The sequence below is a fragment of the Panthera leo genome, chromosome F3 (assembly GCF_018350215.1).
Source record: "Panthera leo isolate Ple1 chromosome F3, P.leo_Ple1_pat1.1, whole genome shotgun sequence".
Lineage (NCBI taxonomy): Eukaryota > Metazoa > Chordata > Mammalia > Carnivora > Felidae > Panthera > Panthera leo.
In genome coordinates, this window is record NC_056696.1 from 30,898,425 (window position 1) to 30,924,526 (window position 26,102).

General features: G+C 37.5%; 1 protein-coding gene across 1 annotated transcript in view; it reads right to left on the bottom strand.

Annotated features, from left to right (window-relative positions):
• Nucleotides 1-2,973: 2,973 nt before the first annotated feature.
• The window catches only part of FLVCR1 (FLVCR heme transporter 1), a 36,319-nt gene continuing 13,190 nt past the window's right edge, over nucleotides 2,974-26,102 (bottom strand). Inside the window, exons 4-11 of the mRNA XM_042925756.1 lie at nucleotides 19,198-19,265; nucleotides 17,584-17,687; nucleotides 8,047-8,157; nucleotides 7,426-7,531; nucleotides 6,880-6,991; nucleotides 5,414-5,481; nucleotides 5,167-5,257; nucleotides 2,974-4,727 (exon numbers count right to left, since the gene is read on the bottom strand). Of these exons, the coding sequence (XP_042781690.1) occupies nucleotides 5,168-5,257; nucleotides 5,414-5,481; nucleotides 6,880-6,991; nucleotides 7,426-7,531; nucleotides 8,047-8,157; nucleotides 17,584-17,687; nucleotides 19,198-19,265 (659 nt within the window). The 3' untranslated portion in view covers nucleotides 2,974-4,727; nucleotide 5,167. The remainder of the gene's footprint in view (nucleotides 4,728-5,166; nucleotides 5,258-5,413; nucleotides 5,482-6,879; nucleotides 6,992-7,425; nucleotides 7,532-8,046; nucleotides 8,158-17,583; nucleotides 17,688-19,197; nucleotides 19,266-26,102) is intronic.

The following is a 26,102-nucleotide window of genomic DNA, read 5'->3' on the forward strand; positions in this document are numbered from 1 at the left end:
GTCAAACTCTTTAATAATACCGTAAAGAAGTGATTTGCCTTTTTCACTACTTTAACATCAGGAAAACCTGCATCTGCCAAAACAAATTTTAGGAAACTCACATGAGCTTGACTGCTTCCCAACACTTGAAAGCCTTTCTGATGAGATCAGAGGTATTAACGAATGTGACTTATCTGGCATCATAGAATGAGATATATCAATCTTTTGAAGAGCTGCGTAACTCAGTGAAGTAATACTTTCCAAATGCCAGTGCATAATGTCACAAAACCACGCACCGTTAAAGATCTGTTGAAAGTACAAGACAGACCATTGGATGTTAATGTTAACAAAATAGGAAAAGTTTATTGATATGGCTTCAGATTCCACATAGCAACTAACCTTTAAGATAGTACCAGTTCCAACTTGCCACAGTGTCCAGAATACCTACAATTACCTGAAAAGACTTAAAATACTTGTCCTTTTCCAACTGCACATGTGCACAAGGTTTTTTCTTCAAACACGTCAAAGTAGCGTATCTCTACAGATAGAAGGTAGGATCAGGTATGAGAATCCAGCAGTCTTCTATGAAGCCAGACATTGAAGGCTTTTGTAGTCTTTAGAGATTGAAAAGTATCACTGTTCTCACTATATTTGTTTTGGAAAATAGTTATTTGTCATAAAAAATGTAATTTATGTGATGATGTAATGAAGTTATTTTTAAATGAATAAAATAGTTTTAATTTCTAGTATGATAAATATTGACAGCTATAACTCAGAAAAACAAAAGTTCTTTGGGGTTCCTCAATGATTTTTTTTTTTTCTGATGTTTATTTATTTTTGAAGGAGAGCTAGAGCATGCGTGGGGGAGGGACAGAGAGAGGGAGATACAGAAGAATCTGAAGCAGGCTCCAGGCTCCGAGCTGTCAGCACAGAGCCTGATGCGGGGCTCGAACCCATGAACTGTGAGATCATGACCTGAGCCAAAGTCGGGCACTTAACTGACTGAGCAACCCAGGTGCCTGAGGTTGCTCAATGATTCTTAAATGTAAAAGTTTTCTGGGACCAAAACCTTTGGAAGTCACTGCCGTAGGCTAATCTTTCATCCAGCCTCCATTCTCAATCTCACCATTTCCTTAATCCTTGCCAACCAGTTTATTAGTCCTCCAGGACTAGCTTCAGGAGGATGTGGAAGGGGCAGCCCCCTGCCAGGTCATTCTCCTCCTCCCTAAGTGTCTTCTCTATGCTCTCTCCCCAGAACCTCAATTTTTCTCAGTAGTATTCTTTTTTTTTTTTTTTAAGTTTATTTATTTTGAGAGAGAGAGCGAGCAAGGGAGGGGCAGAGAGAGAGGAGAGGGGGAGAGTCCCAAGCAGGCTCCACATTGTCAGTGCAGAGCCCGACAAGGGGCTTGAACCCACGAACAATGAGATCTTGACCTGAGCTGAAGTCAAGAATCAGACGCTTAACTGACTGAGCCACCCAGGCACTCCTCATTGGTATTCTTTTGATGTAAGTCACTTGAACTTTTCTCTTCAAATCCAAATACTTTTAAGTGGTAATATGTTGCTAGTTACCAATCATTAATGCATAAAAATAGTAGCCAAAACGTTTGAGTGTTGGCTATGTCAAGCTTTCAGCTAAATGTTTTTTCATGTATTATCTCACTGACTCTTATGAAGAATGTACGTCCATCATATCTATTTTTTAATGAAGAAAATTAGAGTTTGGTTTTATTATGTTAATCAGCAAGGTCTTGAGAAAAAATTAACACCTGCTATAGATATAAGGTACCACACAGGCACATGCTCCCAGGAGAAACAGGTAAAGTCTGAAGCTTAGGTGTAGTGTCCCAGATGGCTCCTTGTAGGCACCTATCTGCCCAAGGAGGGGTCAGGCACCAACAAGCAAGGGGAGGAGATTAATCCCTCACTGCTGTGCTGTTTGAGCACTGACCCTGGTGAACTTGGTCTCCTTGTTGTGCTCCACAAAACACTTGCTCCCTCCTTGGCTCATTCTGAAATCTTAACAGTCCCTTTCCACTCCCCATGTGTACCTAAGTATCAGAACTTAGGGGTGCCTGGGCGGCTCAGTCGGTTAAGTGTCTGACTTCGGCTCAGGTCATGACCTCAAGGTTCATGGGTTCGAGGCCTGCGCTGGGCTCCGTGCTGACAGTGAGGAACCTGCTTCACATTCTGTCTCCTTCTCTCTGCCCCACCCATCTCCCACCTGGCTCACACTCTCTCTCAAAAAATAAATTAACAGCTTAAAATTTTTTTCAAAAAGCCATACAAAATTAACATTAAAAAAATAAATTTATTTCAGGTCTGAAACACTGAAGAACAAGCATACAGACAAATAGTACAAAAAGCAAAATTTCAAACATGAAAGATGACTTCATACAGACAGGAATTCTTCTGGCATATTCTGAGTTTACATATAAACAATATTTTAAAGACATTTCTCCAACATTCACAAAAGGCAAAAGCTAGTATTTTTCTTTTCTGCATAATTTATAAATGCAACAGCTTTTGAAAGCATCCAATTTCTTTCTAAAATTATTTTGTTAAAATTTACAGAAGTGATGGTTACCCAACTCTATTTTCCAAAGATCAGACATAGAATTATATGACACTTCTTGTTTCACAAATTACAGGCAACTTTAACTCAAAATACAGAAAAATTATCAATTCATTTTGCGTTTTGTCACATCCTATTTCATCCTTTTTCTAATCAACAAAGAAAGATACACATGACATATACGCATATGCTTTTTGGAAATAAAGTATTCCAACCTTGATCTGTAATTTTTTTTCAAAAGCTAGGGAACTCAACAAGTACATGATTGTTTAAAACAACACTGATAGTTCAAAAATAAAAATAATTATTTAGGAGGGATCTTAGGATATCTTTTTGGTCATAAAACCTATAATGTGAATATCTAAGGAAGTTAATGATTCAGCATATTCTGCCTGAGCTATCACCAACTGAATAAAAAAGCTAAAAAAAAAAAAAAAAAAAAAAAAAAAAAAAGATTTTAAATCCCCCAGATGCACAAAGTAACAATCACAGCTGTTAATCCAATTCTCTAGGGGATTTTTCTCTAGCTAGATTTAAGTTCCCACGGTACCCGATTTGGTCTACCCCATGATGAACGGCATTGAAGATGCAAAAAAGGTCTTTGATCAAAGTGAATACATTCATTATATGGATAAGGAAAACGCTGCCCAGAGAGTGACAGGGACACAGAGCCAGGTCTGTGACCCAGACAGTCACAGACCCAGAGCTTCTGATTCCCAGCTAAGTTCTTCTGGTGACACATTCTCCAGGAAAGATTCTACATCATTTACTGTCATTTGATTACAGAGAATGTTATAATATCAACATAAAGCAATGCATATAATCTGCCCAAATCAGAATTGCTAATTTACTTCAAGGGCACACCTGATTGGCTTTTTGTTGTTGTTGTTTATGTGGACATAATGTAAATATTATGGCTGTTTAGATGTTAGTATTCTAAAGATATTCCCTATGAGCTTAGAGAGTCAGGTCGTGAACAACAAGTAAATTCTCATTGTAAACAAAACGCAGTGGTAGGCACTGTAGAAGCACATTTGGTCCTATTCTCCTTACCCTGAGCATGTGAAAGAGCAGACTTTTGGAACAGTATGTACAGTCGGGTGAAGAAAGGATACACTCCCACAATACACTGCAGGAGCACATACCTGGGCACAGTATTCCTCAAAGGAGAATGGTCATACAGATGTTAGTAGAGAATTAAAGCATCTTAAGAGGTCTTCACTAAATGAGAACTCCTAGGCTAAGTCACCATGGATTTCTTTGTAATACTGAAGCACAAGTATTAGGGATGATACAAGAAAACATGAAACACATTGGATGACATCTTCTTACTACAAAGTTAAATATACAGGCATACCTCATTTTATTGTGCTTTGATTTACTGCACTTCACAGATATTGTGGGTTTGTTTGTTTTTTCCAACAACTTGAAGGTTTGGGGCAACCCTGAATCGAGCAAGTATATTGGTGCCAATTTTCCAAGCATTTGTTCATTTTGTGTCTGTGTCACATTTTGTAATTCATGCAATATTTCAACCTTTTTCATTATTATTATATTTGTTGTGGTGACCAATGGTGGTGATTATGACTTACTGAAAGCTCAGCTGATGGTTAGCATTTTTTAGCAATAAGTCTTTTTTCACTGAAGGTATGTCCATTGTTCCTTCAGTCTATTGCACACTTACTAGACTACAGAACAGTGTAAACATGACTTTTATGTGTATTGGGAAACCAAAGAATTCATTTGAGTCACTTTACTGTGATATTTGCTTTACTCTGAGTGGTATGGAGCTGAAGTGACAATATCTCCAATCTTGCCCGTGTTGAAAAAAGAGTAAGCAAGGCAGTGGGTACAAAATTACTGTCAAGTTGAAGTGAGAAAATAGTATTAGCATTTATAGCATGGTAGGAAGGCAGTGCAGAGAACTCAAGATAATGAGTCCATCTGGGCCCCTTAGCTTCATTAGAATTCAAGTCTAAGACCAAAGTCATGGGTTCAACCTGTTCCCACGATAGTTTTGATGGCCACTGACAGTACACGTTACAAAGCACTGTTTAACAAGAATATAAGAAATGGGAAAAATCTTAGAGGTTCCGTGCAGGTGTCATCCCAGTGCTGTCCTTTGATGGGCCAGGAGTGTCGTGTTGGTGTAATGTACTCCTACTGAGGGTCACTGGACAATAGATCAGAACAATGGAAAGGAGCCAGTTAGGAATATATTGGTCACTTGGTTCTAAATTGCATGAAGTCCTATGTGATTTATGGGGATTAGGCCTCCACATTATCATTTCAGAAAGCCTTCCAACCTTCCATTTTCTACAAAGAAACAAAACGAAACAAAACACAACAAAACCACTTTTGGAAAATACACATCAGGAAGCTTACTTTCAGGTTGACAAGAGAGGACTATGAATGGAAGGCTCAGTTGATAAATGGTAGTGTTAATATGAGATGAGCCAAAGTCTGCTAAGCAAAATATTGCTTAAGGTTACAATTAAGCAAGATAATAATTATGGGTCACGTAATAATTTTCAAGTAAGTATCCATATCCCATAACGTTTAAACCAAGCCTTACTGCTCAAGTATCGCATGATGTTAACTTTTTCTTTCACCTCAAATTGCCGATTCTGACTGCTTGGACATCACAATAGTTTTTGATTCTTGGTCTGTGGGACTATCTTCAACTGTATCTTCAACTGGTACCTGCAGAAAGAATCAGGAAATAAAAACAACTTACAGCATCTGGCATCTGCCATTATGACAGATCAATGATTGGCTCAGGAATACAAAATAGCTGACTAGACAGACAGGTTTCACACATTTCTTAATAGTTTAGTCATAAAAATATTCATTACTTACAGCTTTAATATCACCATTTGCAATTCCTATATTTATATTGTGTCTTCTGAGATCAGACTTGATTAATGCTGAAACAGAAAAACCCCAAAGAGGTTATGTTACCAAAGAGCGTATATAGATATGCTTTTCTCTAAGCGGCACAAAGTCTTTTTTGATATTGCCAAATTTAGCACACTGTAGTACCATAATATCCAATAGCATCCTTGTAGCATGAAATAATACCAGGGCCTCTCTAAGCCATTAACTTAATTAGCAAATCATTCATTAATGAATAAATACAGTATGCTAGGAACCAAAGATGAAAAGCACAATTCTTTCCATAGAGCACTCGCCCATCTAGGGAAATATTACCATGCAAACAATTATAACACTGTAGGATAACTGCAATAGTGCAGATATGTACAAGGTACAGTGGGAACATGGGAGAAAAAAAAGCCCATGTCAGTCCAGAGAAAAATCAGGGAAGGCTTGCCAGAGAACACATATTTGCATTGAAACTCGAAAAATGAGTAGGAACTTGTCAAGCAGATAAGAAGAGACAGGAAGGCATTCTAGGCAGGCAGCAAACAGGATATGCAAAGAATGTGAGACAGGAATAGAACAGCCAAGAATTTGGCACCAGAGGGAGTTTGGGACCATTGGAGCATCAAGGCCAAGGGGGAGGAGGCAGGAAGTGTGGTTTGCTTGGCAGGTATCCGTACACTGTATAAGAGTTTACGCTGCCGTCTGAGTAGGGAAAAGGACTGCAGAGAGAAATTAACAGAGTGAGATAACAGGAGAAGCCAGCGTGGGTGTGGAAACACTGTGGACATTAAGCCTTGCTTCTAAATCCACTTTTATGCTCATGCACCCGGACAAACTACGGATTAGAGTCCTTTTCCATGCTCCTTCTCTCAAAGTTGGGCACCGCCGTCGTTCCTGCCCATGTCTATTCCGATGATACCTGAGAAGTGTAAGAACTGACTAACCATCCCTTGTGCCGTTTCCACCACCACTCATTCTGGTAACAGCTGACGTGACTGGGCACGTCCTGAGTGCCAGACACCATGCTAGGAGCTTTTCATGAACCTGAACTTCAGTTAATCCTCATAGCAACCCTCCATGGCAGGCTTTTTAATACCCTATTACGTGAATGAGAAAAGGAGGGTATGAGAGTTTAAGCAATTTGTCTAAAGTCACACAGCGAGTGAGCAGCAGAGTCAGAACTCGGGTCCAGGTCTGCCGATTCCAGATCTTTCCCGACTCTTCACATGCTGGCTTTGGTTTTTATGCATAGTAATGGTATTGAAGTTAAAATCTGAAAAATTAATTAATAGATTCATATCCTTGGGAAAGAATAAGTAGTAATCCCGCTTTTTACTTCCTTTCTCCCTTTGAGTTCTGGAAGCCACTGAGAATCAATATACGTGAAAAATATAAAGACGATATGACACAAGTACTTTTGTCAGGAAAATACCCTCATTTACCTGTTAAAATGATGCCTAGAAACATCCAAACACAGAGGAAAATGTTTCCTGCTTTAGGACTATAGTCTGTTGTGAGTTTTCCTTGAGCCAATGTGAACAGAATTCCAAATATCTAAAATAAAATAAGAGGAAATAATTGTTGTTGAATTTGCTTCTTTGAAATAAGTGTCATGTTTTCCTGAGAACTTTTCTTAACTATTTTATTCATATGATTTGGAAAGGCAGAAAGTTTAAACTTCTTATTCACTAGAATACCCAGTAAACTGGGGCGCCTGGGTGGCTCAGTTGGTTGGGCGACCAACTTTGGCTCAGGTCATGATCTCGCAGTTCATGAATTTGAGTCCTGCATCGGGTTCTGTGCTGACAGCTCGGAGCCTGGAGCCTGCTTTGGATTCTGCGTCTCTGTTTCTCTCTGCCCCTCCCCCACTATGCTCTGTCTCTCTCTCTCTCTCTCTCTCTCTCTCAAAAATAAATAAACATTTAAAAAAAAATTTAGAATAGTCTGTAAACTGCTCATCTCAGATTTAAGAGAGGTCAGGGGTTTACCTGTGCAGCAGCATTAAGAAGACCAGATGAGGTGCCTTCGGATTCAGGGTAAGTGATTTCAACAGCAAATTCAAAACCCAATGGGAGGTAACCAGTCATGAAGAAACTACGAAAATAAATCCAGAATTACAGAAACAATTAACTGAAGGACAATAGCATACACTGTGGCAATCATTCTACTTCTCAGCCCTATTCTAGTGATCAAATAACTAAAGATTTTGAACTTGATGTGTGAAAGCAAGCCCCTATTATTATTCACCAATCAGTCCAAGGACAGAAGAACTGAAAAGCAAAGCAGCTCCTAAGTTTTCCTTTTTCTGAAAAAAAATTACCTCTGATTCGCTAAGTCAGTTGTTTTTCTAACTAAATAATGTTACCTGGTCTAAGTAAGGCTTATCATTTTTCACCTGTCATATATACCAAAAAACATTTTCAAACTTTTTGTATTCTAAAGAATTACAAATTTATATGCACAGCACAGATTCTTTAAAGTTTAAATATTTAAAATATTTAAAATATTTTTAAGACATTTGGATGAACTAAAAATTTAAAACCATAGTAGCAATATTTCACAATTATAACAGCATGCTATCATTCCCCCTAAACACATTTGATGCTTACCCAAGCACCCCTCCAGTAACAAACACAACGATACTGTATCCAAGGTCCAATGTGAAAGTAAATATAACCATTCCAAGAAAAGATAAAATGTAAACTATCAGAGTAGTCTGTCTAAAACAAAAAACAAAATTGTTAGTATTTTGTCTGATTTTCCTAGGCATATAAAAATCATGTTACTAACCACTGCTCCGTCCATACAGTAATAAATTCCTTGGTTTTCAAAATCAGGTTTCCCTTATATGGAAAAATGTTTCCACCAAAGCATTGACTTTATTTACTTTTATTTTTTTATAATTTATTTTTTAATTTACATCCAAGTTAGTTAGCATGTAGTGCAACAATGATTTCAGGAGTAGATTCCTTAATGCCCCTTACCCATTTAGCCCACCCCACCTCCCACAACCCCTCCAGCAACCCCCTGTTTGTTCTCTGTATTTAAGAGTCTCTTATGTTTTATCCCCCTCCCTGTTTTTATATTATTTTTGCTTCCTTTCCCTTATGCTCATCTGTTTTGTATCTTAAAGTCCTCATATGAGTGCAGTCATATGATATTTGTCTTTCTCTGACTGATTAATTTCGCTTAGCATAATATCCTCTAGTTCCATGCACATAGTTGCAAATGGCAAGATTTCATCCTTTTTGATTGCCGAGTAATACTCCATTGCTGAGTAATACTCCATGGACCCTTGGGCTCTTTCCATACTTTGGCTATTGTTGATAGCACAAAGCATGGACTTAAAATTTTTTTTTTTTAATGTTTATTTATTTTTGAGACAGAGAGAGACAGAGCATGAACAGGGGAGGGGCAGAGAGAGAGAGAGACACAGAATCTGAAACAGGCTCCAGGCTCTGAGCTGTCAGCACAGAGCCCGACGCGGGGCTCGAACTCACGGACCGTGAGATCATGACCTGAGCCGAAGTCGACGCTTAACCGACCAAGCCACCCAGGCGCCCCAAAGCATTGACTTTAAAGCTCACGTTTATAAAGCTTACATTTAAGATTCAACAGCAGCAATCAACAAAACTCACACCACATCCAGTGTTCAGACAGGAAGGAATATTCATATGGATAAAATAATTTTTGTGCCACCAAATGGGATAGTTCTGTAGCTGTATCTCAAGATTCAGTTCAAATTTTACCTCTTCCAAAACACCTTTCCTAACCACTGCAGCTTACAAAGTTGTCTCTTCTTCCAAGCTCCCTTATCATTTTAGTAGCTACATAACTGTCACATGACAGACACCTATTGGACTTATGACATTGATTTTAGTCTGTTATATTATTATTGTTTCATATATGCATGCCTTATTTTCCCCTTTTAGACTACAAGTGTCTTAAAGACAGGAATCATATATTGCTTGTCATAATTCCTAGACGAATTATGCCCACAACAGAAGTTTGGTGAATGAATGGCAGTTACTCTGAGAACAAAATCAAGGCCAAAAAGAACATATTCCTATGCCTAGCAAGTTTTCTAATTGTAAAGTGGGCCAAAGACTATAAATAAATTTAATTCTTTACATATGTTCCCTTCATCTACAGATTGAATGGGTTTCACTGTAAGCTAACATTTCATAATAATGAAGCCACAGCAAGTACTATCTTAAATTATGGGAAAACTATCTTGGAGAATTTCAACATTGGAGGTCTTTGGAAGGGCTTACATAATGGTATCCAACAGATCTTGGGCCTTGAAAGGTACAGAAGATATATAGGTGACCGTTCCGTATTTCATTCATTCATTTTATTTCCTTCTATTCATTTATGCACAGTTACATTCATTCATTTCTCCCAAGCATATGGGGAGTTTCTGCCTGTTAAAAAGTGTAGCTACTGTTGGCCTAGGGGCCCAAGATGGAAGGCTAGGAAGACCCTGAACTCATGTCCTCCCGCAGACACGTAGAATCCATGCATAGAGCAATTCCTCCTGAAGAAGACCTTAGGGCTGATTGAACAGTTTCTGCATAATAGAACATAGAGGGACCATGTAGAGAACAGCAAGAGAGACAGAGGCAGGGTAACAATGGGAACCCCACTGCAGACCCTATGATTTGCAGTAGGAGAGATATCACAGAACTGTCCCCCATGCAGATTCGTCTGGCCTGGGGCACAGCAAAGTAAAAAAACAAAACAGTGGTTTAAAGGGCAACTTTTACTACTAGAACATCTACCGAACAATGGGGAAACTGCTGGAACTCACTTTGGGTTTGGAGATGCCAGTGAGCACCACTGTTTACATTCCTCCTCCCCCTGGAGAGCACAGATGGGAACAGAGTCCAGGCCCCTAGCAATCTGTCCTGCAAGGGGAACCCTCCCAGACTGTATCTGCTCCAACTCTACTTGTCCCACCAGGCTGGCCTTTGGCACGGAGCACCCCAGGATCTTTGGCCTGGACCAAATGCAGCTCCGGCTAATCAGCCAAAGCAGCCAGGCACACAAATTCTACACAGGGGATGTTATTACATAAGTCCACTCCTTCAAGACCAGGAGAGGTAGCTGTTCCACTAACTCACAGAAACAAACACAGAAGGTCAGACAAAAGAAGGGAGAGGAATATGTCTCAAAGAAAAGCATAAAAGAGAAATCTCAGAAAAAGAACTAAACAAGACAGGGATAAGTAAGTAATGTACCTGACAGAGTTCAAAGTAATGGTCAGAAAGATACTCACAAGACTTGAGAGAAGAGTGGATGAACTCACTGAGAACTTCAAAAAAGCGACAGAGGTGAAGAATATAATGACTGAGATGAAAAACAAACCATAGGGAATCAATAAGCAGATTAGAGAATGCAGAAGAATGAATCAGCGATCTGGAAGATACTCAAGCTGAACAACAAAAAAGAAAAAAGGATTTTTAAAAATAAGGAAGTTAAGGGACCTCTGGGACAACATCAAGCATACTAACATTTGCATTAGAGAGGTCCCAGAAAAAGAAAAGAGCAGAAAACTTATTTGAAGAAATAATAGCTGAAAACTTCCACAACCTGGAGAAAAAAAACAGACATCCAATTCCAGGAAAAAAAGAGAGCCCCAAAGAAGATGAACCCAAGGAGGACCACACCAAGGCACATAATAATTAAAACATCAACAAGTTAAAGAATCTTAAAGGCAGCAATAGAAAAGTAAATACTTATGTACATGGGGAGCTCCATAAGGCTATCAGCTGATTTCTCAGCAAAAACTTTGCAGGGCAAAAGGGAGTAGCAGGATATATTCAAAATGCTGAAAGGAAAAAACCCACAATGAAGAATACTCTACCGGGTAAGATTATCATTCAGAATTCAAGGAGAGATAAAGAGTTTCCAAGACAAAAGTTAAAGGAGTTCATCACCACTACACCGGCCTTACAAGAAATGTTAAAGGGACTAATGAAGCCCAACACAGGGCTCGAAGCAATAAACTGTGAGATCATGACCTGAGCCGAAATCAAGAGTCAGGCACTTAACCAACTGAGCCACCCAGGTGCCTCTAAAAGGACTACTGTAAGCAGAAAAAAAAAAAAAAAAAAAAAAAGGCCATAAATAGAAGTAAGATAACTATGAAAGGAAAAAATTTCATTAGCAAAGGCAAACATATAGTAAAGGAAGAAGATCAATCACTTATAAAGCTACTATAAAGATTAAAAGACAAAAGTAGCAAAATCAATTATATCTACAAAATTAGCTGAAGGGTAAAAATTAAAAGATGCAAATATAACATCATATACCTAAAAAGTGGAGGGGGGAGTAAAAAAATAGTGCTTTCAAAATGCATTTCAACTTAAGCAACCATCAACTTCAAATAGGCTGCTATATACATGGGATGTTATATATGAATCTCATGGTAACAACAAACCCAAAACCTAGAATAGATACACAAAAAATAAAGAGAAAGAAATCCAAGCATAACACTAAAGAAAGTCATCAAATCACAAAGGAAAAGAGCAAGAAAGGAACAGAGAAGAACTACAAAAACAATCATAAAACAATTAAAATGGCAGTAAGTATATATACATCAATAATTACTTTAAATATTTTTTGGGGGGAGGGGGGCGACTGGGTGGCTCAGTTGGTTAAGCATCTGACTTCAGCACAGGTTGTGATCTCACAGCTTGTGAGGTCAAGCTCTGCACTGGGCTCTGTGCTGACAGCTCAGAGCCTGGAGCCTGCCTCAGATTCTGTTTCCTCTTCTCTCTCTGCCCCTCCCCTGCTTGTGCTCTGTCTCTCTCAAAAAAATAAATAAACATTTTTAAAAAAGGTCTAAAAATATCTTTTTTTTAAATGTTTTATTTTATTCTTGAGAGCCAGAGATGGAACATGAGTGGGGGAGGGGCAGAGAGAGACAGAGAGACACAGAATCTGAAATAGGCTCCAGGCTCTGAGCTGTCAGCACACAGAGCCCGACATGGGGCTCAAACCCACAAACTGTGAGATCACAACCTGAGCTGAAGCTGAACACTTAACTGACTGAGCCCCCTAGACACCCCGCATCAATAATTACTTTAAATGTAAATGGACTAACTGCTCCAATCAAAAGACATAAGGTGACAGAATGGATGAAAACAACAAGACCCATCTATATGCTGCCACCAAGAGATTCATTTCAGACCTAATGACACATACAGATGTGAAGGGATGGAAAAAGACATTTCATGCAAATGGAAGCAAAAAAAAAAATGCTGGGGTAGCAATATTTAGGTTAGGCAAAATACTTTACTTAAAAAAATTTTTTTTAACATTTATTGTTTTTTGTGTGTGGTTTTTTTTTGTTTTTGTTTTTGTTTTTAACGTTTATTTATTTTTGACACAGAGAGAGACAGAGCATGAACGGGGGCGGGGCAGAGAGAGAGGGAGACACAGAATGGGAAGCAGGCTCCAGGCTCTGAGCCATCAGCCCAGAGCCCGACGCAGGGCTCGAACTCACGGACCGTGAGATCGTGACCTGAGCTGAAGTCGGACGCTTAACTGACTGAGCCACCCAGGCACCCCTAACATTTATTGTTGAGAGAGAGAGAGAGAGAGAGAGACAGAGCATGAGTGAGGGGGGGCAGAGAGAGAAGAAGACACAGAATCTGAGCCACCCAGGCGACCCTAGACAAAATACTTCAAAACAAAGATTGTAAAAGGAGACAAACAAGGGCATTGCATAATGATAAAGGAATCAATCCAACAAAAAGGTATAATAATTGTAAATAACTATGCACTCAACATAGAAGTCCTAATTATATAAAGCAAATATTAACAAACATAAAGGGAGAAATTGAGTAATACAGTAACAGTAGGGGACTTTAACATGCCCCCCCCCCCCACACTTACATTAATAGATAAATCACTCAAACAGAAAATAAGTAAACAGTGGCTTTGAACGATCCATTAAAACCAGATAAACTTAACATACATACAAAGCATGCCATCTAAAAACAGTAGAATACACATTCTTTTCAAGTGCACATGGAAAATTCCCTAAGATATATCACATGTTAGGCCACGAAACAAGTCTCAATCAATTCAAGAAGACTGAAATCATATCAAGTATCTTTTTTGACCACAATGGTATGAAACCAGAAATCAAGAATAAATTTAAAAATTATAATGATGCCTGGGTGGCTCAGTCATTTAAGCATCCGACTTTGGCTCAGGTCGTGATCTCACGGTTCGTGAATTCAAGCACCACATCAGGCTCTCTGCTATCAGCACAGAATCTGCTTCGGATCCTCTGTTTCCCCTTCTCTGCTCCTACCCTGCTTGCTCATGCTCTCTCTCTCTCTCTCTCTCTCTCTCTCTCTCTCTCAAAAGTAAACATTTTTAAAAAATACAAGAAGAAACTGGAAAAAAAAAAAACACATGGAAGTTAAGCAATATGCTACCAAATAACCAAAGGGACAATGAAGAAATCAAAGAGAAAATTAACATACCTGGAAACAAATGAAAATGGGAACACAGTAGCTCACAATCTTTGGGACAAAGCAAAAGCAGTTCTAAAAGGGAAGTTTATAGTGATACAGGCCTTCAAAAAGCAAGAAAAATCTCAAATAAATGATTTAAACTTATACCTAAAGGAACTAGAATAAGAACAAAGAAAGTCCAAAGTCAGTTGAAGGAAAGAAATAATAAAGAACAGAGCATAAATAAATGACAGAGACTATAAAAGATTATGACACTAAGAGCCAGTTCTTTGAAAAGTAAGCAAAATTTACATACCTTTAGCCATGCTCATCAAGAAAAAAGAGGAGACCCAAATAAATAAAGTCAGAAATGAAAGAAATTACAACTGACACCAGAGGAATACAAAGGATTATAAGAGAATACCATGAAAAATTGTATGCCAAAAAATTGGACAACTCAGAAGAAATGGATAAATTCCTAGAAACATGTAATTTTCTAAGACTGATTCAGGAAGAAGTAGAAAAATCTAAAGACTGGTTGTTAGTAACAAAAATGAATCACTAATCAAAAACCTCCCAAGGGCAAAAGTCTAGAACCAGATGAATTCACAGGTGAATCCTACCAAACATTTAAAGAGCTAATATCTATACTTCTCAAACTATTCCAAAAAATATAATAAGAAGGAACATTTCCAAATTCATTTTATGAGGCCAGCATTACAATGCTACTGAAACCAGACAAAGACCTTACAAAAAAGAAAATTACAGACTAATATCCCTGATGAACATAGCTGCAAATCCTCAACAAAAATATTAGCAAACTGAATTCAACAATACATTAAAAGGATCAGGTAGGATTTTTTCCAGGGATGCAAGGATGATTCAATAGCTGCAAATAAATCAATGTGATGCACCACATTAACAAAATCAACAATAAAAATCATATGATCAACTCAACAGATGCAGAAAAAGCATTTGACAAAATTCAACATTCATTCATGATAAAAGCTTTCAACAAAGTAGGTTTAGAGAGAACATACTTCAACTTAATAAAGCCCATATGTGACAAAAATACAGTTAACATCATAATGATAAAAAGTTGAAAACTTTTCTTTAGATGAGGAACAAGACAAGGATGGCCATTCTCACCTCCTTTATTCAACATAGTATTGGAAGTCTTAGTCACAACAATCAGACAAGAAAAAGAAATAAAAGGCATCCAAATTGGTAAGAAAGAAGTAAAACTGTCCCTATTTGCAGATGATATGATACTATATATGCCTAAAGACTCCACCAAAAACTATTAGAACAAATGAATGAATTCAGTAAAGTTGCAGGATATGAAATTAATATACAGACTCTGTTGTGTTCTTATACAATAATAACAAAGTACCACGAAAAGAAATTGAGGAAACAATCCCATTCACAACTGTATTAAAAAGAAAATGAACCTACAAAAACCCCAAATAGCCAAAGCAACCTTGAGAAAGAATAAAACTGAAAGTATCATAATCCCATATTTCAAATTATACTACAAATTTATAATAATCAGAACGGTATGGTACCGGCCCAAAAATAGACACAAAGACCAATAAAACAGAATAGAGAGTCAGAAATAAACCCACGCTTACACAGTGAATTAATCTATAAGAAAGGAGGCAAGAAACATAGTCTCTTCAGTAACTGGGTGCTGGGAAAACTGGACACCCACATGCAAAAGAATGAAACTAGAAAAGTTCCTCACACCATACACAAACATAAAATCAAAATGAATTAAAGACCTAAATGTAAGACCTGAAGTCATAAAACTCCTAAAAGAAGACACATAGTAACCTCTTAGACATTCTCCTTAGCAATATTTTTCTGTATTTGTTTCCTCAGACAAAGGAAACAAAAGCAAAAATAAACTATTAGAACTATATCAAACTAAAAAGCTCTTCTATAGCAAATGAAACTATCAAGAAAAGGAAAAGGCAACTTACTGAATGGGGGAGAGATTTGCAAATGATATATACAATAAAGGATTAATATCCAAAATTATATAAAGAACTAATACAACTCAACACCAAAAAACCAAATAATTCAATTGAAAATTGAGGACCAGAATAGACATTTTCCCAAAGGCATATAGATGGCCAGCAGACACACGAAAAGATGCTCAACATCACTAATCATCAATGAAATGCAAATCAAAACCATAATGAAATGTCACCACATACTTTTCAGAACGGCTAGTATCACAAACACAAGAAATAACAAGTGTTGGTGAGGATGTGGAGAAAAGGGAATCCTTGTGCACTGTTGGTAAATGTAGCTTGATGCAGCCACCATGGAAAACAGTATGGAAGTTCCTCAAAAAATTAAAAATTGAAATACTACATGATCCAGTAATTCTACTTCTGGGCTTTCCCCCAGGAAAATAAAAACACTAATTCAAAAAGATATGTGCATTCCTCTTGGGATGAGCATTGGGTGTTGTATGTAAGCAGTGAATCATGGGAATCTACCCCCAAAACCAAGAGCACACTGTATACACTGTATGTTACCTAACTTGACAATAAATTATGTTTGAAAAAATAATAATAAAAGCTAGAAAATGAGAAAAAAAAGATATGTGCACTCCTATGTTTACTGCAGCATTATTTATAATAGCCAAGATATTGAAGCAACCTAAGTGTCCACTGATAGATGAATGAATAAAGAATATGTATGTATTTACATACATAAATGAATAAAGAATACACACACATACAATGGAACATTAGCTGTAAAAAAAGAATGAAATCTTGTCATTTGCGACAACATGGATGGACCTTGAAGGCATTATGCTAAGTGAAATAAGTCAGACGGAAATACAGAAATACCATATGATTTCACTTACATGTGGAATCTAAAAAACAAAATGAATGAACAAACAAACAGAAACAGACTCATAAATACAGAGAACAAACTGGTGATTGTAGGAGTAGGGGGGTGTGGGCAAAAGAGGTGAAGGAATCAAGAGATACAACCTCCAGTAATAAAATAAATAGGCCATGGGAATGGAAAGTAGAGAATAGGGAATATAGTCAATAATATAAGAACTTTGTATAGTGACAGATGGTAACTACATTTATCATGGGGAGCATTTAGTAATGAAAATAATTGTTCCCCTATGTTTACTGCAGCATTATTTACAATAGCCAAACTATGGAAGCAGCCCAAGTCCATCGATAGATGAATGGGTAAAGTATATACACCCAATGGCATATTATTCAGCCATAAAAATATGAATGAACTCTTGGCATTTGCCACGACATGGATGGAGCTAGAGTATAATGCTAAGCGAAATCAGTCAGTCAGAGAAAGACTAATACCATATGATTTCACTCATATGTGGAATGTAAGAAAGAAACCAAACAAAGGAAAAAAAAGAGTGAGAGAGAGAGACAAACCAAGAAACAGACTCTTCAGTATAGAGAACAAACTGATGGTTACCAGAGGGGAGGTAGATAGATAGATAGATAGATAGATAGATAGACTTCACTTAGAAGAGAAGGGAATCTAAGAACGTCTAAAATCCAAGTCTTTCAGTAATAATAACACTTCTTAAATTTCTGAAAATAAAAATCACAGCCTCCATTAAACCCAAAATACCTTAGGTTGTACACCGTACATTTATCTACCATCACTTACTTGTATATTTTGGTATAATCAAGCCAAAAGCCACAAAGAATAGAGCCCACCATTCCAGCCACTACCAATGTTAGCCCAATCTTTCCAGCATTCACTTCTTCTCCCTTAAAAAAATTTTCATAAGAAGTTAATCAGATACTTCTTGAATGGATCAAGAAAATGTGGTATATATATACACAATGGAATACTACTCAGCAATCAAAAAGAACATCTTGTCATTTGCAACAATGTGGATGGAACTAGAATGTATTATGCTAAGCAAAATAAATCAGAGAAAAAGAAATATCATGATTTCACTTATATGTAGAATTTAAGAAACAAAACAGATGATGAACATAGGGGAAGGGAAGGAAAAATAAGGTAAAATGGAAAGGGAGGCAAACCATAAGAGACTCTTAAATACAGAAAACAAATTGAGGGTCGCTGGAGGGGTGATAGGCATTAGTGAGGGCACTTGTTGGGATGAGCACTGGGTGTTACATGTGAGTGATGAATCATGGGATTCTGCTCCTGAAACCAATACTACATTGTATGTTAATTTGAATTTAAATAAATTAATTAAAAAACAAAAATCAAAAGAAGTTAATCAGATACTTCTAATTCAAATAGATCTTTCACATTCCCATACATTCCACAGTCAATGGAAATAATCAGATAAAATTAAGCATAGAATATAGTGGGAAATTTAGTATATCTGTTAGGTGAGTGGGTTAGGGGGCAGGTAACGAACATGTGAAGGGCATTCTATTTTCAAACCAGAAAAAAAGAAAACCTAAAATGTGGGAGAAATCAAAAGAAATTTTTCTCATTCCTCCATGGTTAGAAAATGCAATGATCTTTGTTAGAATTCACAGAAGTCTGAGGAGATTAATCTGTTTTTATATATTACAACTGCTTTCTCCTTTCAAAAGGAAAGACAGGTCACAGCTTGATATTTACTTCTTTATATTTGGATTGGTTTCCTTTAAAATTGTCTCTTTGTCTTTTCCCATATAACCAGTCACATTTTTTTAAAAAAGTATTGAGTGCCTGGGTGGCTCAGTTGGTTAAACATCTGACTTCAGCTCAGGTCATGATCTTGCGATCAGCGGGTTTGAGCCCCACGTCGGGCTCGGTGCTGACAGCTCAGAGCCTGGAGCCTACATTAGATTCTGTGTCTCCCTCTCTCTCTGCCCCTCCCCCACTCATGCTCTCTCTCGCGCGTGCGCGCTCTCTCTCTCTCTCTCTCCCTCTCTCTCAAAAATAAACAAACATTAAATTAAAAAAAAAGTATCAAAAAAAGACTTAGGTATTATCACTGTAATAATAACCTCTGCTTTCCATTTTGTGTGCTTTATAAATTAGATTAAATGTATTCTCAATTAAAACAAATATAAATCTCTTAAAAGCAATAAGGTCATAAACCTTTTTTTTTCAAGATTTTATTTTTGAGTAATCTCTATACCCTATGTGGGGCTCGAACCTACATCCCCGAGATGAAGAGTCGCACACTCCATTGACTGAGCCAGCCGGTTACCCTATAAATCTTTAATCTTATGATCACACTAACAGGAATCACACTGCTTAAGAAACATTCTTGGCCAGGCATGTGACACGGCACAGACAGACACTTACCTTGTAATATGTCAATATCATTTGATTCAATAATGTTGAGACTGAATAAAATGCTCCAGTTATGATACCTACAATAACAAACAGAAAATTGTAAATGAACCACTTACTAGCTCATAATGTGATATGAGCACTCTGGGGCAATTGTGAAAATAGCATGTATTTCCTAGACAGCTGACAGAAAACTAAAATCTCTTGCCATTCCCTTTCAGGATATGGAGTGATCAATTTAATACCTAAACTTACTAGAGATTACAATAGTAAAATTCTGTCATTACATCATTTATTATTACTGAGACTCAGATATGCCAACCATAAATAATGTCTCCATGCATAACACTGTATATAGCCATCAAGCACTGAACAGATTGCTTATTGAGCACCTACGGTGTACTCGAGCTAATGAATGTTCAAACAGAAGACAGAATCCCTACTTCAGAGATGTCACCCCTGCATCAAAGACTTCAAGGCAATTAGTAAAATAATATTAATTACAGAATATGTAAAAAGGGAAAAATAAAAACAGCTGGTTATCAGAAAGCACATGGCTACGTTTGAATCTTGAGGATTCCTGGCATATCTTGCATGACTTTAGGTAAGCCTCTCAACCTAGCAAGACTTAGGTTAATTCTTTCTTTCTCTTTATTATTAAATATTTCAAGCATAGAAAATAGTGCAGATAGTAATTTAGCAAATGCCCTTACTCATCACCCAGCTTCATAAACCCTTAACATTTTGCCATTTTTGCTTTAGATTAACTTTTTAGATCTTCTCTAATCCTGTTCTTCTCTCTTATTCTTTCTCAGAAGTAACTCCTTTCCTGATGTCAGCGCTTATCGTTTTAGATATTATATGTGTATCATCTGCAGCTTGCTCTTATCACTCAATATTATGATTTTGAGATTTAACTGAGGCAATACTTTAAATTCTGGTTCATTAGTTTTCTCTACTATTTAATAGTCCATTGTGTGAGAAATACTGCAATTTAATGATCTCTTGTAAAGTCAATAGACACTTAAGGCTTTTCCCTATTTTTCGCTATTTAAAATAATATTGCAATGAATATTATGTTTTTGTTATTACATATAAGGATTTCTCTAAGTCTATATCTAGGAGCAGAATGTCTATTTTCTGGATAGAGCCAAATTGCTCTTTCAAACAGTTTTATCAGTTTATACTACTCGCAGAGTTCCTTTACTCCATATTCTTGCCATATTTGTTTTCTCTAGATTAAAAAATATTTATTTTTTTGCCAACTTGAATACATGTAATATTATTTCTTACTCTGTCTTGATTTGCATTGCTTTGATAAGTAATAAGGTTTAGCATCATACATGAGTAATACACAAACACATAAAGGCCTTCTGGTTCCCTTAAATTGTTCTCTTCTCACTGAGTGGTATGAGCTATTTTTACATTGTAGGTGCTAATCCTTTGTTGGTTATATGCACCACAGACACTTTCTCATGCTTTATGTCTTGTCTTTTCACTTTTTATGGTGTCTTTTCATTTCATTGTATTTTTTTCTACTGTTTACTTATTTCTGAGAGAGAGAGAGAGAGAGAGAGAGAGAGAGAGTGTGTGTGTGTGAGCAGGGGAGGTGCAGAGAGAGAGAGGGAGACACAGAATCTGAAGCAGGCTCCAAACTCTGAGCTGTCAGCACAGAGCCCGACGCGGGGCTTGAACTCATGAACTGCAAGATTGTGACCTGAGCTGAAGTCAGATGCTCAACAGACTGAGCCACCCAGGGCCCCCCGTGATATCTTTTTAGAAAAGACCATTATCTTAATGTAATCATACTTATCAATCTTTTTCTTTAGGGTTTATGTTTTATTATTTTTTAAGATTTTATTTTATTACAATTTTTTTTAATTTTAATTTTTTATTTTTGCGAGAGAGAGCATTGTGTGAGTGGGGAAGGGGCAGAGAGAGAGGAAGACACAGAATCCAAAACAGGCTCCAGGCTCTAAGCTGTCAGCACAGAGCCCGACGTGGGGCTCGAACCCATGAACCATGAGATCATGACCTGAACCGAAGTCGAATAGTTAACCGACTCAGCCACCCAGGTGCCCCATTTATTTTTTTTATTTTAGAGAGACAGGGAGTCTAAGTGGGGGAGAGGGGCAGAAGGAGGGAGGGAGAGAGAGAGAGAGAGAGAGAGAGAGAGAATCTTAAGCAGGCTCCATGCTCAGTGCAGAGCTCAACATGCAGCTTGATCCCACGACCCTAGAATCATGACCTGAGCCGACGTCAAGAGTTGGATGCTCAACTGACTGAGCCACCCTGATGCCCCAAGATTTTATTTTTAAGCACTCTTTATACCCAACGTGGGACTTGATACTCACAACCTCGAGGTCAAAAGCTGCATGTTCTGCGAGCCAGCCAGGTGCCCTTGTGTTTTTTACATGAGAAATTCTTTCTAAGAATACTAAAGCCAGTTTCTAAAACATGTGCTTCTAAAACTTTAAAGTTCTAATTTTTACCCTTTCGTCTTTAATCCACTGTGATTCATTTTTTGTTCATGGTATGACATAGAGAGCTAATTTGACTTTATTGCTCAATTATCCCAGGACAATTGGCTGTATAGTTTCTCTTGTACCAAACATCTAGTTTTCATATACGCACCTTCTAGTCATTGGAGATGACTGCAAATACAGCAGCCCTCTCTTGTGTGCAGGGGGTATGTTCCAAGTCCCCCGGTGGATGCCTGGAACTGCAGAGGGCACCAACCCTATGCATACTGGTTTTCCTATACATACATACACACCTATATTAAAGTTTAATTTATACATTGGCAGAGTAAGAGATTAACAATAGTACCTAATAAAAGAACAGAACAATTATAACAATATACAGTAATAGAAGCTATGTGAATGTGGTCTCTCTCAATATCTTATTGTACTGTTTTCGTCTTACTGTGGATTAAAGACAAAGTGCCTATGTGATGAGATGAAGTGAGGTGAATGACACGGTGTGACTGAGTGTCAGGCTACCGCTGAGCTTCTGTGGACAGGCCAGAAGGAGTTACCCCTGCTTCCTGACTGCGGTTGATCGCGGGTAACTGAAACCACAGAAGAGGAAACTAGGCACAAGGGAGGATCACTGTATAGTGGTTTTTTTCCTTCCAGGTACCTAGTGCCATGGCCATATGACTTTAAATGTGAGCAAAAGTGACGTTACCCATTTGCTGCCCTAGTAATCACAACAGCCTGTGCCAAGATGTCATCCTGGATCCCTGAGTTAACTGACGAGCAGAGCCTTGCTGCCGATTCACAATGGACATGTAGTATTGGCAATAAATACATTTTTGATGTGTTAGGCCACTGAGGTTTTTTTGGCAGAATTTCATTGCTACAATACAACCTAGCCTGCAAACAGACACAGGGGTAGATCGCTGGGATCTCTACTCTGTTGCGGTAACCTAATGGTCTGTCCTTTGATTTTACATGGCATCTTTTTTTTTTTTTTTAATTTTTTTTCAATGTTTATTTATTTTTGAGACAGAGAGAGACAGAGCATGAACGGGGGAGGGTCAGAGAGAGGGAGACACAGAATCCGAAACAGGCTCCAGGCTCTGAGCTGTCAGCACAGAGCCCGATGCGGGGCTCGAACTCACGGACCGTGAGATCATGACCTGAGCCGAAGTCGGCCGCTTAACCGACTGAGCCACCCAGGCGCCCCTACATGGCATCTTAATAATCATTGTTTTATATATCCTGATATAAGAATGCGCCCTCAACTTGGTCTTCAACAAAATTATCTTTGCTCTTGGCCCTTACTTCTCTCACAGGAATTTTAGAAGTAGTCAAGTTCCATTACAAACCCTGTGTATACAGAAGATTGCAAAAGGAGACCTATAGCTATCTAAAGATCGTATCAAAAAACCATGAGTAACTGGCCTTTGTTGCTCATGTCCCATTGAGTTCAGGAATATATAGGGACCCAGCTAGGTTAGCCTGGAGAGGCCAAGGAAAACAAAGAAAGTCTGTGCTCTGGCCTGGGGGTCCTCTACTGCGCTGTATCCTATGGGATCTTGAATCTATTCCAGACCGGAGTAAGGAGAGCAAGAGTCTGGATAAGAATTATAATAGCAAGAGATAGTGTTATCTGAGCCTAGAATATATTATTTTTCTGAGTTTCAGATAGCAAGTAGCAATAGTTGGCATAGTAAGGGATACAATTTTTCTCCAAATAGCCCTACCTCAAAAACAATGTTAGCTTGGACTATTTGGTTCCTAAGTTTTGGATATTGTATATAATCCTGAAAACCTATCTCAGGAGTATAGTCCCTATCCAGACCATCCCATGTGCAACTCTGCTCCAACTTTCAATATATAATACTAGACATTGAGGGAGACAGGTGCACTGCTAAAAGGTGGGATGTGACTCACTCATTCAAAATTATGATCCCTAACTCTTACTCCTCTGGTGAAGACTATGAGGTCAAGAAAGTTTTCCAACTGTCCTGGGGATTATTATTAAACTCTCCACGGTTTTTCCCAACCCCTTCTTTCTAATTCCTTCAACAAGAAAATTCTGTTTAGTGTCCTAATTAGTGCCTGTATCTGGCTTTTCTGTCAATCCAAATCTTTAACTGTCATTTATTAATACAGTGGTTCTGTAACGTTAACTGCCATCACTATAGTCTCAAGTCTTCTATAAACATAGCTCTCCATTTAATTGAGGTCTTCTCTTGTCTTTTAATGTGTTCTAATTTTCTAATTTACAAAGTTCTTTTGTTGGATTTTTTTCCTAGACATCTTATAGTGTTGGCTGCTGTTATAAAAATATCTTTTTATAGGAATACAATTCTTATCAGGGTGCCTTGGTGACGCATTCATTTAAGCATCTGATTCCTGATTTGGGCTCAGGTCATGATCTCATGGTTCATGGAATAGAGCCCTAGGTTGGGCTCCGCCCTGAGTGTGGAGCCTGCTTGGGATTCTCTCCCTCCCTCTCTCTCTGCCCCTCTACCCACCAAAATAAAGAAATAAACATCTTTTTAAAAAGGAATACAATTCCTATAAATACATAGGAATGTAGTTGATATTTTCACATTGTCAGATTATCTACTAATCTTGCTGAACTCATTCTTATTAGTTTTAATAGTTATCTGTAGGTTCTCTTGCATTATTTTTATAGATCAGGGGGTCAGTAAACATTCTCTGCAAAGGGCCAGACAGTAAATATCTTTAGCTTTGCAGGTGCTGGGGTCTCTGATGCAACTACTCAGTGCTACCCTTGCAGCTCAAAAGCAGCAATAGACAATATGTAAACAAACAAAACTTTATTTATAAAAACAGGCAACAGAGTTGACTCATAGGCCATAGTTTGATGACTTTTGATAATCAACATAGTTGATTATAGTGTATATAATCATATTATCTATGAATAATAGCAACTTTCTTCTTTTCAACTCATCTACTTTTAAATTTTGTGTTAGTGAGCCAGCCAGAACTTCCATCTGGATGATGAATAAAAGCGATGACACAGACATCCTTGTTTTAAAGCATAGTGCTGCTCCTAAGGTTCTGCCTTTAGAATGATGTCTAGTAGAGAGTTTTTGTAGGTAAACTTTATCAGATTCATAAAGTTCATTTTTCTTTGCAGTTTGCTAAGTCTTTAATCAATGGGTATTGAATTCTATCAAATGCTTTTCCTTCAGCTATTGGGCAAATTTTCCTCTTTGATCTTTTACTGCAATAAATTATATTCATGAATTTCTAGTGTTAAATCAGTTTAGTACAACATCATTTCTTAAACCAAACTCGGCCAGGATGTATTGTCATTTTTATAAATTGCTAACGTAGCTTAGCTAATATTTTATTTTGCATTTTTACATTTTTTTCATAAGTGAAATTGACCTATAATTCTTTTCTTGCACTGTTCCTGTCTGATTTTGGTATCAAGGTTATACCAGCCTCACAAGGAAGCAGATGATACCAGTGATTGTCTCCAGGGAGGGGAACTCCCTGGAAACAGAGAGGTAACCTGGGGACAGAGATGGGGGAAGACTGGTTTTTCATTGTACGCCCTTTGTACCTTGTGAATTTTATACTGTGTGCACTATGCACCCTTTGTAACCTACTAAATTTTGTACAAATAAATAAAATTTAGAATTAAGAAAAGAGAACTCTGATCCTTTATAAAATAGGTATAATATTTCTATCTCAAAAAAATTAGATAAAATAATATATAGGGAAGTCCTTTATAAATTTCAAAAAAAAATAAAAAATTTTCACCTTATCACTTATGTATAATCAAGGAAGTACTAAATGATGTGTTACAAAAGAAATGACTCTTAAACTGTTGTTCGCTTTTTAGATGTTTATATTACGTCCCCAGTTGGATTCTAATTTCTTCAGGGAAGAAATCACATACTATGCTTCTTTTTAGCCCACACAGTATCTAGAGCACTACTCTACAGTCATTGTTGATAATTACTGATGGAATAAACAAATAAATGAATGAGTAACAAAATGAACAATAAGTGAGGCAAACATTAAGTTGGCTCTTGTAGGATCACTTAGTGGAAAAAAGGAGCACATTTCAGGTAAAAGGAGTAATGGCACAAAATTACAGAGACTAGTATTAACAGTGTATATGCACGCGGAGGCATGTTTGTGTATGTGTGTGTCTGTGACAAGGGGTTGGTTATAAATGGACTGAAAGAAAGTTTTGTCTTGGGAAACAGTGAGAGACAAAAGAAGGTAGGAATCTTTCTTCCTTAAGTGATAGGCTACAATACAGAGAAAGACAGATGCCATATGTTTTCACTCTTATGTGGATCCTGAGAAACTTAACAGAAACCCATGGGGGAGGGGAAGGAAAAAAAAAAAAAAAAGAGGTTAGAGTTGGGAGAGAGCCAAAGCATAAGAGACTCTTAAAAGAACAAACTGAGGGTTGAT